We start from the raw sequence: 11,555 nt of genomic DNA, 5'->3' as shown, positions 1-11,555 counted from the left end.
TGCTTCAACAAATATTCGCACAATGACCCTGCGGGAGGTTCCCAGCTTCAGACCTTATCGCCCCACAGCTGTGCCGCAGGATGTGTCCCCTGCTCCCACCGAGGCACCAGGACCCGACTGGGGGTGCTCAGCTGTGGGGTAGGGGGATGGGAGTGGGGCCTGGAGGGGTGCTGGGGGCTTGGCGGAGGCTATGTGCCCCTTGAGGAGAGCCCACCCTGGGGCAGAGCCGGTGCCAAGCGCTCACAGCAGCGAGTTTGCGGGGTCCCAGCACATGGCCAGGGCAAAGGAGGGGATGGGGCTCCCTCTGTGTGGGTGGCAGGGAGCGGGGGTGGGGAGGGTGGGGGAGGGGCCTGGCCACACCATCCCCCTGGGCTCATCCTCAGCATCCCCCCCCATGCCCAGCTCCTCGCAGCACCGCCTGCACTCCCTGGGCAGGGGGCTCCCGTGCAGACCCCCCCCAACACCCCAGCAGCTGTGCAGAAATGGCCAAATGGCCATCGCTTTATTGCAGCAGGTCGCAGTCAGCGTGACAGGCACGTCCAGCAAAGCCTGTGGCTCGCACCAGCATGGGGGGCTGTGACCCCCCGCCCTACCCCAGCTGGGCCCTGTACTTTGTGAGTGGGGGGCCAGGGACCCCCTTCCCCTGGTTTCTCGCTGGTTCCCCGGCCCAGTCCCCCTCCTGGGATGTGGGGACGCTCCAGGAGCAGGTTGGGGAGCGGTGGGAACCCCTGGTGCTCAGCGGTGCGGCTCTCCCCGAGCGCAGCATGGGTGCTCTGGCCGTGCCGGCAGCAGCAAGCCGTGGCGTGGGGCCGGCTCCCTGGGGGGGGGCTCAGCGAGTGTCCCCCTCCCCAGCCGCAGAGGCCATGACGCTGTCGATCCAGGCCACGTACGGGGCGATGCGGGTGTAGATGGCAGGTTTCTTGTAGTTGCCGCAGACGCGGGAGCCGGCCGTGACCACCCCCTCGGCCACCCCGTTGCAGACCAGGGGGCCACCGGAGTCTCCCTGTGGGACCAAGGCTCGTCAGCCCTGCTGAGGGTTTGCTGGCCCAACCCAGCCTGTGTCCCCCCCCGACCCTGGAGCTGGGGGGTCCCCCTGACCCAAGGCTCTGCGAGGGGCAGAGCGCCAGCCCCTGGGTGCTCTCAGCCATGGGCTTCACGCGCAGGAGCCGTGGGCTGGGGTCCTGCCCTGCCCCGCCAGCCCTCGCTCCTGCCCTTGCTCTGCTGACAGCCTGGACCCCCAGCTCTGCCAGGACACTGTGGGGCGGGCAGGGGGGGCTTTCAGCGTGGGCACTGGTGACCCAGCAAGACCCATCAGCGGGAGCCCTCGGGGCACAGCAAGTCATGCCCATGGCCCCATCCCTGTCTGCGGGCTCACAAGAGCTGCTTTGCAGCAGCCAACACGGGGCAAGGAGCCCCCATCACCCTGGGGCCACAGCCCCATCCTGCCCCACAGCCCCTTCCCCTCTTCCAGGCTGCAGGTGTTACTCCCCACCCCACTCCCCCACCCCTGAGGAGGTGGGCAGCCCCAGCCCGTGGGGCAGTGGGGCAGGAGGTGATGGGAGACTGGGGTGAATGCTACCTTGCAGGTGTCCTTCTTGCGGGAGTCGGTGCACATCATCTTCTCGGTGATGGTGTGGTCGTGGCGGGTGCGGTGGTTGCAGACGTCACGGCTGATCACCGGCCGCTCCAAGCTGTGCAGCTCGTCCGGCCGGTGGCCGCTGTGGCTGGTGGTCCCCCAGCCTGCCACCTTGCACACCGTGTCGGCCGCCACGTCCCTGTCCTCCCGCTGGAATGGCAGCACCTGCACGTGCTCGTTCAGTTCCGCTTTCTCCTCCAGCTGCCACAAAGCAAGAGGGGACTTGGGTCAGCGGGGACCAGCTGCCACCCAGGACCCAGCTGGGCACGGCGAGCTCAGCCCCAGCGCCAGAGTGGCCCCAGTCTTGGTCGTGCTCGGGGCTTTGCCTTCCCCCTACAGCTCCCAGGACATGGATTGGGGCAGGAGCTGCAGCCAGGAGGACCGTGGAGAAGATGGAGGCATTTGGATGCAGCCCAAAGGCCTTTGGTGTGGGAAGCAGGGACCATCCCATGGGATGGGGAAGGATGGACAGGGGAGCAGAGCAGTCCCAGCCCAGCCTTGAGGGTTTCATCCTGCTGCCATCAGTGACCCCGTGGGCTCCCAAGGGGCAGAGCAATTTGGGGGAGTGGGGCTGTGCCTGGCGGGTGGCAGGGAGGAGGGTCCCGGCAGCCCCAAGCCCACCTGGAGGAGGAGGAGGTCGTCCTTGTTGTTGTGGATGTTGCTGCCGGGGTGGGGGATCTGCGCGCGCACCCGGTACAGGCGTTTGTGGGGCTCCGGCTTCGTCAGCGAGTGGGCGCCCAGGAGGACCTGGAAGATTTTGCCATCCCTGGAAGAGAGGCAGCGTGTGGGCAATGGGAGCTCTGCCCACCCCATGGGGCACACAGGGCTAGGGGTGTCGCTGCACCCCGCCACAGAACTGGGGTGCTGGGAGCTCCTGGGAGTCCTGCAGCCCCTGCCCAACCCTCACCGCAGGTGGGAGCAGATCCCTGGTGCTGGGGTTGGGGCTGTGGAGCAGGATTTGACCTGGGGCCAGCAGGCACTCCCGGCACAGAGCAGCCCCCACACCAACCCCCCCGGCACTCACGTCTCCTCGGTGCAGTGGGCAGCGCTCAGCACCCACTGCTCAGCGATGAGGAAGCCCCCGCAGATGTGCTGCCCATCCAGCTGCAGCGAGGCCATGTAGGGCATCACGTGGGGGTCAGCCTTGCGGCCCCCCAGGATCCGTCCCCGGGGCTGCCCTGATGCAGGTAGGAGAGAGGCCGGGTTAGCTGGGCATTGCCCCAGCCCACCCAATGGGACACAGGGGCAGGATCACTCAGCGGTCCCCTCCGGGGGTCCCTGGACCCCTCCCCGTGGGTCGCTGCAGCACCTGGCTGCAGATGGAGGCAGGAATTGGGGGGACTGGGCAGGACCCCCCCACTGTGCTGGGGGTATCGCTGCCCCAGCCTGTCCCCGTTGCGGGGTGCAGGGGGGTGTACTCACCATCCACCGTGGCTCCCAGCAGCAGCAGGGCAAGGACGGGAGCGGGACTCAGCCCCATGGCTGTGGGGTGGCTGTGGGGCAGGCGCTGCTCGGCCGGGGCTGGGGCTGGCTTTTATCGCCAGCTCTGGGGCGGTGGGGGGAGCAGGAAGGGACAGCGCAGGGGGAGCAGGGGGAATTTCCGTGGCGTGGGCAGAGCAGTGTTTTTAAATATTCAGCTTATAAAAGGGGTCAAGAGTTCCCAGCATAAACAGCGCGGGAGGGAGGAAACAGCCTGTCCCAGCTGCCGGCCCTGGCACCCGCAGCCGGGGATTTCTGCGCCGCTGTTCGAAGCCAAAACTGAATCCGGCTCTTGGCACGTGAAGGCTCTGGCACGCGCAGCAGCACCTGGGCCTGACCCCTGCCCCCCTGCACCAGGGACCCCCACCCAGCTGGCCGGGGAGGGTCGGTGGGAGTGTGGTGGTGGGTGCTGGCTCGGTGGGTGCCCAGGGCTGCAGAGCAGAGCTGAGCGTCCCCCGTGGGTTTGCCCTTGTGGCTGGTGAGGATGGGGATGGTGGGGTTGGGACCACCAGCACCTGGTGGGTGTCCCCGGGGGAGACCTCTGCCCTGAGGGAAGCTCCTGCGAGGGCTGGAGGGGTGGCGGTGGCAGGGGATGATGGTGATGGCAAGGGTGGCAGGGATGGCAGTGGTGGGATGGCAATGATGGCAGGGGTGGTAGGGTGGCGGTGACAGGGTTGGTGATGATAGCAGCAGGGGTGGTGGTGGCAGGGATGGTGGTGATGGCAGTGGCAGGGGGTGGCGGGTGGCAGGGGTAGTGATGGCGGTGGCAGGGGTGGTGGTGACAGGGGTGGCAGTGGCGGTGGCGGGGGGGTGGCAGTGGCAGGGTGGCAGTGGCAGGGATGGTGATGGCAGTGGTGGGAGGGTGGCAGTGTGACAGTGGCAGGGGTGGCAGTGGCAGGAGGGGTGGCAGGGGTGGCAGTGGCAGGGATGGTGATGGCAGTGGTGGTGGGGTGGCAGGGGGTGGCAGTGGCAGGGTGGCAGTGGCAGGGGGGGTGGCAGTGGCAGGGATGGTGACGGCAGTGGCGGGAGGGTGGCAGGGGTGGCAGTGGCAGGGTGGCAGTGGCGGGGGGGTGGTAGGGTCAGGGTGGCAGGGGTGGCAGCGGCAGCCCCAGTCCCCTCTGCCTTTCTCCCTGGTGCCACTAAGCGGAGCCACCGCCGCGGCTCCCGGCGCGTCCCCGGAGCCCCCACCCCCGCCCCAGGTTCCCCGCTGCCCCGGATCTCCCCCCGCAGCCGGGCCGGGGCCGGGGTCGCGCTGCCTCCACTCCTCGCCGGGATGGACCCCGGCGCCCCCAGCCCGGCCCGCAGGCTCCGCCGTGCCCCCGCCAGCGCAGCCGGGACCCAGCGGGGCTCCGGGGCACCGGGCAGGGGTCGGAGCCCACCCTCCCGCTCCTCCTCCTCCTCCTGCACCACGCGCCCGACCCCCCAGCCCCCCGCGCCCCCAGCCCGCCCCCGGCCCCCCGGCGCGGAGGGTGCGGGGGGTGCCCCGGCCCTCGGGGGGTCCCTTTGCGGAGGTGGCTGCGGCTCCCCGCTGTCCCCACGTGCGGCGGCCCCGAGGGGGATTTTCCGCTGGGAGAAGCGGCTTAATCGCGGCTTCCAGCGATCCGGGATTGAGCCGGGGAAGGGCCGGGGGGCTCCTCCCGCCGAGGGGCACAGATGGAGCCAGGGCAGCGGGGGGCGGGGGGGGGGGGGGGGGGCGCAGAGCCTGGACGAGACCCTGGAGGGGTGGGTGGTGGTGAGTGTGGGGCACAGGGTGTGGGGTAGGGGGCTGGGAGCGGGCTGCACGGCGCGGGGGGCAGCAAGGGCGGCAGCGAGGGCAACAAGGGGAGGCGGGCGGAGGGGAAAAGGGGCATCAAGGGCAGGGAGGGGAAGCAAGGGGGGGACAGCAAAGGCGGGGGGGGCAGCAAGGGGAGGCGGGGGAAAAAGGGGCAGGAGGGGCAGCAAGGGCGGGCGGGGACAGCAAGGGGGGAGTGACGGGGGGCAGCAAGGGGGGGCAGGGCTGCCTCGAGAGGTGCTGAAGCCCCTGAGGGGTGGGGGGGGAGGGCAAAGGGGCTCGGCACCCGGTTCCCCAGCCCTGGACCCGGGGGTCTCGGGGCTCCAGCCGAGGTTGGCTCTCCGGGCAGGGGTTCGCCCCGAGGCCCGCGGGGAGGGGGGTGCAGGGGTGCAGACCCCAGGGGGGTGCCAGGGGACGGCGGAGCTTGGGGCGGGGGGGGAGGTTGGGGGGTCACGCAACCCCCGTGCTGCGGGACCCCCGCCTTGGCAGCCGCAGGGAGGGGGAGCTCAGCGGGGGCGGGGGGGAGGGTCCCCGCGGGGTGGTGCGACCCCCACTCCCGCAGCACGTGGTGGGGAAGGGCTGGGCTGGGGGAGGGGGCCGGGGGGGGGGCGCTGGGACCCTCCCCCCGGTGCCTGCTGCAGAGCCGAGGCGGGGCAGATCCGGGGGGGCAGAGCGCTGCGGGGGGGGTCGGTCCTGCTCTCTGCCCTCGGCCCCGCCCGCCTTTTGTCTCGCCCCCGCCCCGCCCCCCCCCCCCCCCCCCCCCCATACCCCCATCCCCCCCCAGCCCCAGCCCCCCCCCAGCACCCCGGCCCCGGGCCCGCGGAGGCTCAGCGCCCCGAGAGGGGCGGGGGGGGGGCGGGGGCGGGGCGGGGGGCTGCGGGGAGGAGGAAGAGGAGGAGGAGGAGGGGGCGGGGGCGGAGGAAGCCGCCGCTCCCCGCGCTCCGCCGAGGCAGGAGCATCCCGGCTCCCGGGGAGCCCCGCGGCCGCCGCCCCCGCCGCCCCCGCCGCCCCCCGCCCCGCTTCGCCCCCGGGCGGCCGCCGCAGAGGTGAGTGGGGGGGCGGCGGCCGCGGGGCTGCACAAAGGGCCGTTCCACCCCCCCGACCCCCGCCCGCGGCTGCGGCACGGCCGGGAGCGCCCGCCCCTCCGGGCCTGCGGGGCAGAGTCCTGCCGCCCCCCGCCGCAGCCCCCCGCTACTGCCCCCGGTGGTGCTCCCCCCCCACCGTTGCCCCCCCGGTGGTGCTCCCCCCCCACCATTGTCCCCCGGTAGTGCTTCCCCCACCGTTACCCCCTGCTGCTCCATCCCCGTCATCACTCCCCTCTTTGCACCCGGAGCTCGTGGCCGTTTTGGGGGGCTGGGGGGGATGCCCGGGGCCCCCCACTCTCGGCTCGGCTCTGCGGGTGGCACACCCCCTCTCCACGCCCTCCGCAGCAGCCCTCGCTGCTGCCTGTCACGACAGCCGACCCTCCACCCCACCTGTTGTCACAGCCTCTGGCTCAGCTGGACCCCCCTGGGGTGCTGGGGGGGGCCTTGGGGGGAGCAGTGACAGCCCCCGGTACCGAGAGCTTCTCCCCGGTGGGCGGCTGCAGGGGGGCAGCGGGGTGAGCCTGGGGGCTGCCCGAAACCCCCGTAGGGCCGAGGGCTGGAGGTGACGCTGCTGCCCCCCACGGCAGGGCGGAGGTGCAGCCCAGTGGGACCCCGGCGCCTGCCCCAGGACCATGATCCCCCCCAAGGAGAAGGCCAGGGCTCCCAAGGACAGCATGACGCTCCTGCCCTGCTTCTACTTCGTGGAGGTGGGTGTGGGGTGGGTGGGGGGCTCAGCTGGGGGCTCCTTCCCCAGGCCCTGGTCCTGCCCTGGCATGGCAGAGTCAGGGGCTTTGCCCATTCCCAGTGGGGCTGCACGACGCTGGTGCCCACCGTACTGGGCAGCGCGGTGGTTCCGACGCTCTCATCCCCTCAGCTGCCCATCGTGGCCTCCTCCATCGTGACACTCTACTTCCTGGAGCTGACGGACCTCTTCAAGCCAGCCAAGGTGGGCTTCCAGTGCTACGACCGGGCGCTCTCCATGCCCTACGTGGAGACCAACGAGGAGCTCATCCCGCTGCTCATGCTGCTCAGCCTGGCCTTCGCGGCGCCAGCCGCCTCGGTGTGTCCTGGGGCTCATCCCGCTGCGGGGGGGGTGAGGATGGAGCCTGCCCAGCAGCAGAGCCAGGGCTTGGGGCCAGGGGTTGGGGTCCCGGTGCCAGCATCACTAGGGGACCAGTGTGGGGAGCCTGGTGGTGCCCTGCACCCATGGGGTGGCACCGCCAGCAGCCCAGACCCCCCCCGAGCCCCTCGGGGCAGCACCTCCTGAGCTGCCGGTTCCTCCCTAGATCATGGTCGGGGAGGGCATCGTGTACTGCCTGCAGTCCCGGCTGAAGGGACGCGCCGGTGCCGAGGGCAGCATTAACGCCGGCGGCTGCAACTTCAACTCCTTCCTGCGCCGGACCGTAAGGTTTGTGGGTACGTTGTGCCGCAGCCCGGGCAGGAACCTGACCTGCCGTGGGGGCTGGTCCGAGGGGCCCGGGGCTGGAGGGAACGCAGGGGCATGCTGGATGCGACAGCCCAGACCCCAGACAAAGAGCTGACCCTTCCCAGCGCCTGTGGGTGCCCCGGGGCTGGGGGGGGCCCTGGCTGCCCTGCGTGGGACAGGGGGTGACCCACTGTCCTGCTCCGGCCATCTCCAGGCGTCCATGTGTTCGGGCTCTGTGCCACGGCCCTGGTGACGGATGTTATCCAGCTTGCCACGGGCTACCACGCTCCCTTCTTCCTGACCGTCTGCAAGCCCAACTACACGCTGCTGGGCACCCCCTGCGATGCCAACCCCTACATCACCCAGGACATCTGCTCGGGCACAGACAAGCACGCCATCCTCTCTGCCAGGTACATGCTGGGGCAGGGGGACACCCGCACCGTGATGCCAGCCCTCCTGCCCCCTCCCAACTGTGCCCCCCCCCCCCATCTCCCCTGCAGGAAGACTTTCCCGTCCCAGCACGCGACGCTCTCGGCTTTTGCTGCCGTCTACGTGTCGGTGAGTTCCCGGCGTTGCCTGGCTCTTGGCCCTGCATGTGCTGGCTTGGGGACACGGTGAGCTGCCGAGCTGCAGCGTCCCGGTCCTGCCGGCACGCGCCCTCCTGTGCACAGACAAGCTCTGCCTGACACGCATGTGCCCGTATTCGCTGTGGGGGTGTGCACGCAGGTGTGCACACTCAGGCACTGGCAGCTCCTCGTGCACCCAAGAGCTCGACGCATGGCCAGGGAGGGGGGAGGCTGCGGTGTCGTGATGGCTGTGGGTGCCGGTGCCACCAGCCGCGACTAACAGCCTGTTCCTGCCCCATCATCGCCGCCGCCGCCACTGCTAGATGTATTTCAATTCCATCATCTCGGACAGCACCAAACTCCTCAAGCCCATCCTGGTCTTCGCCTTTGCCATCGCCGCCGGCATCTGTGGCTTGACCCAGATCACCCAGTACCGCAGCCACCCCGCCGATGTCTATGTGGGCTTCCTGATCGGCTCCGGCATTGCCGCCTACCTGGTGGGTGCTGGTCCCTGACCACGGGAGCAGCTCGGCGGGGGAAGGATGCTCGGTGTGAGCCGCAGCACCCAGGACTGTGCTCACCCCATGCTCCCCCTCCCACAGGCTTACCACGCCGTCGGCAACTTCCGCGCCCCGACGGAGAGAGTCCCGGCACCGGCACCGGCCAAGGACGCGCTGCGGGCGCTGACGCAGCGGGGCCACGACTCTGTCTACCACCAGAACAAGTCAGTGAGCACCGACGAGCTGAACCCACAGACACGGCTGGAGGAGGCGGCACGGCCGGTGCCACGGGAGAAGAACTCCCTGGGCAGCCTGAAGCGGGCCAGCGTGGATGTGGACCTGCTGGCCCCCCGCAGCCCCATGGGCAAGGAGAACATGGTGACCTTCAGCAACACCCTGCCCCGCGTCAACACCCCCTCCATGGACGACCCTGCGCGGCGCCACATGACCATCCACGTCCCTGTGGATGCCTCCCGCTCCAAGCAGCTCATCACCGAGTGGAAGCAGAAATCACTGGAGGGCCGGAGCATGACACTGGCAGAGGAGGCGGCGCATGGCCGGGGTGCTGGGGACACTGGCGAGGATGTCCCCCCCTCCCTCTACCCCACGGTGCAAGCGCGCTCAGCCGAGCGGGCGGCCATGGGGCCCCGTGTCCTCATCCAGCCCCGGCCGGGTGCCTCGCAGCTGGTGCACATCCCTGAGGAGAGCCAGGCGGGTGCTGGTGTCCCAGCCGGCAGCGGGGCGGCCGTGCGAGCCAAGTGGGTGATGGTGGCGGAGAAGGGGGGGGCGCAGCGGGTGGCCAACCCCCCGCGCCTGATGCAGGTCATCGCCATGTCCAAGCAGCAGAGCATCGTCTCTGTCACCCCCAAGCACTCAGAGACGTCCTCGTCCTCTACCAGCTCCGACTCTTCACAGTACCGCTCGCCCTCCGAGCGGGACAGCTCCAGCATCATCACCATTGACGCCCACGCCCCCCACCACCCCATCGTCCACCTCTCCGCTGGCAACGGGCCCTGGGAGTGGAAATCAGGGCCAAAGGGGCCAGAGGGGCCGGACGCCTACGAGCTGGGCGAGCTGGGGAAGGATTTCCGCGCCTTCCGCCCAGCCAAGAGCGCCGGCGTCTCCCCTGGCTCCTCCGTCAGTGACATGGAGCAGGACGAGCCACGCTACGGCAGCCTGGCCACCATCCCGGGGGCGGCGGGGGGGGGGCGGCGGGGAGCGGGGGGACACCCCCCCCGAGGGGCTGCTGGGCACGGCCAGCCAGGAGTCCACGCTGCGGAGGAAGCCGGCGGAGAGGGACGGGCAGGTGGACAGCGAGGTGGACCACTACTACAAGAAAATGCAAGCCAGCCGGAGGTTTAAGGACTGAGCCTCCATTGCCTTCCCCGCGTCCAGCCCGCCCCGGTCCCCTACCCCGGCTGGGGGGGGTGTCTGTGATGCCAGGGTCCCTCTCTGCTGGGGGGCGTCAGGATGGGGCTGTCTTTGGCGTTGGGGTGACGGAGCAGCACGAGGCAGAGCACAGTCGTGCTGGACCCTGAGCCAGCCAAGGTGTGGGGGGCTCTGCCCCGCCCCCCAGCCAGCAGGTCTGGGTGACTCTGAGCACTTTGGACTTTCTTTTTCTCTCCAACACAGGTGCTGACATTTCGGAGGGGTTTAATTTATTCTGGCTCTGGAAGTGTACATCTGTCGGGGTGGGGGGGAACAAATGGTGCTGAAGGGCTTTGGGGGGGCTGGATCAAGGGGTCTTGGGGGGCAGGGGCTGCCGTGGGACAATGGTTCCTGGCTTGCGCGCGGGGTTTGTGGATGCTGGGGGTCCTGCAAGAGCCGTGCAGGAGGGGTCGTCGTAGCCCCCCCATCCTGCACCACTAGTCGGTGGTGGGGGCAGACAAGGGGGGATGGTGTCGGGAGGGGGGGGGTTGCCCAGGGCCAGGGCTCTGGGCATTGTGGAGACTGTAAATACTGCACGGATTGAAGTAGAGGGTGGGCGTTGGGGGTGGGGGCGCAGGGTCCGGGCGCTGCCAGGGCTGGCACAGTGGGGGGGAGCCAGGGCAGAGCTCTGTCCCCAGGAGCAGCAGCCCTGGGCTGTGGCCTGAGGGTTTTTTTTTGGGGGGGGGGGGGGATCTCCAGGCTGTGAATACGTCTGTTGGGCAATGCCTGGAACTGCTGTGGTTTGAAAAGCAAATAAATATGTGGATGTTCCCCCACTGGGCTCCTTCACCAGGGGCAGGGGGCTGCTGGTCCCACAGCTGCTGGGGGAGGGTAGGCTGGACCAGGGCTCGCCAGCACCTGCAGGGGCTGCTCCAGGCAGGTGGGTGCCATGGTCTGCTGCCCGGGAGAGCCCCAGTGCTGCCAAGTCAGGGCTTGGCACATGGGATTCAGGCGGGGAGGGTGGGGGGGGTGGGGGGGTGGGGTGGGGGGGGCCTGCCTGAGCCTGGGCCGTGGCTGAGCAGCCCAGTGGCGATGGAGAGTGTGATGCTGCTAATGCACCATGTGACACCCCCCTCTTTGGCCACTCAGGGTCCCCACCCCTCCAAAATGGGCTCAGGGTCCTTCTCTCCCCCTCACCGGGCTCAGTTAAAACCCCTCCAGGCCCCCTCCAACCCATTAACCATCAGGCAAGCGCAAGCAATTCCATTCCTGCAGCATGAGATGTGACCACCCATCAGCTGCCTGGGGTGAGGAGGGGGCTGCGAGCCGTGCCAGGTGCTCCATCGCACCCTGGCAAGGTGGTGTGGGGGAGGGCTGTGTGACTGAATCGTCCTGCAAAACCCCAAGGCAGGGAAGTGGGGGGGGCCCAGTGCACCAAGACCCCCTCGCCATCCTCCTGCCACTGGAGGAAAGTGCTGCCGCTGCAATTTCCCACTACGTTGCTGTGGCAACGTGAGACCCAGCACCAGCACCAGCGGTGGGTGGCACAGCCACCAGGCCCGGTGACCCTCGGCTGCTGCTGAGACCCCTGCGTGGAGGCCTGGCGGGGGGATGCCAACCCAGGGACAGGGACCACCAGCAGCAGCAGAGATGCTCGGAGACCTCATTTGATGTCCTCCTGGTGGTTTGACGGCACCCACAGCCATCACGAGGACACTCCGTAT

General features: G+C 69.8%; 2 protein-coding genes across 2 annotated transcripts; one reads left to right on the top strand and one right to left on the bottom strand.

The window, feature by feature from the left end:
• Positions 1 to 488: 488 nt before the first annotated feature.
• LOC101921526 (complement factor D) lies at positions 489 to 3,216 on the bottom strand. Its single transcript, XM_027791550.2, has 5 exons — positions 3,059 to 3,216; positions 2,661 to 2,814; positions 2,258 to 2,402; positions 1,580 to 1,837; positions 489 to 1,003 (listed from the first exon to the last, which is right to left on the bottom strand). The coding sequence occupies exons 1-5, from the start codon at positions 3,114 to 3,116 to the stop codon at positions 830 to 832; spliced, it is 789 nt and encodes a 262-aa protein (XP_027647351.2). The 5' UTR covers positions 3,117 to 3,216; the 3' UTR covers positions 489 to 829.
• A 141-nt stretch (positions 3,217 to 3,357) lies between these two features.
• On the top strand, positions 3,358 to 10,169 carry PLPPR3 (phospholipid phosphatase related 3). Its single transcript, XM_055806476.1, is given in 9 exon segments — positions 3,358 to 3,593; positions 6,559 to 6,678; positions 6,846 to 7,031; positions 7,258 to 7,387; positions 7,612 to 7,807; positions 7,898 to 7,955; positions 8,287 to 8,460; positions 8,566 to 9,696; positions 9,698 to 10,169. Coding segments are annotated over 8 exon segments (2,085 nt in total). The 5' UTR covers positions 3,358 to 3,593; positions 6,559 to 6,603; the 3' UTR covers positions 9,833 to 10,169.
• Positions 10,170 to 11,555: the final 1,386 nt, after the last annotated feature.

Source organism: Falco peregrinus, chromosome 5 (assembly GCF_023634155.1).
Source record: "Falco peregrinus isolate bFalPer1 chromosome 5, bFalPer1.pri, whole genome shotgun sequence".
Lineage (NCBI taxonomy): Eukaryota > Metazoa > Chordata > Aves > Falconiformes > Falconidae > Falco > Falco peregrinus.
Note: the sequence above shows the minus strand (reverse complement) of the source record. Positions and strands in the feature narration are given on the sequence as shown.

Coding starts and splice junctions, on each gene's coding strand:
- LOC101921526 (XM_027791550.2), bottom strand. CDS start 3,116: ATGGGGCTGAGTCCCGCTCCCGTCCTTGCCCTGCTGCTGCTGGGAGCC. Junction 2,815..3,058: donor GCTGGGAGCCACGGTGGATG/GTGAGTACACCC, acceptor TACCTGCATCAG/GGCAGCCCCGGGGACGGATC. Junction 1,004..1,579: donor GCAAGAAGGACACCTGCAAG/GTAGCATTCACC, acceptor TTGGTCCCACAG/GGAGACTCCGGTGGCCCCCT.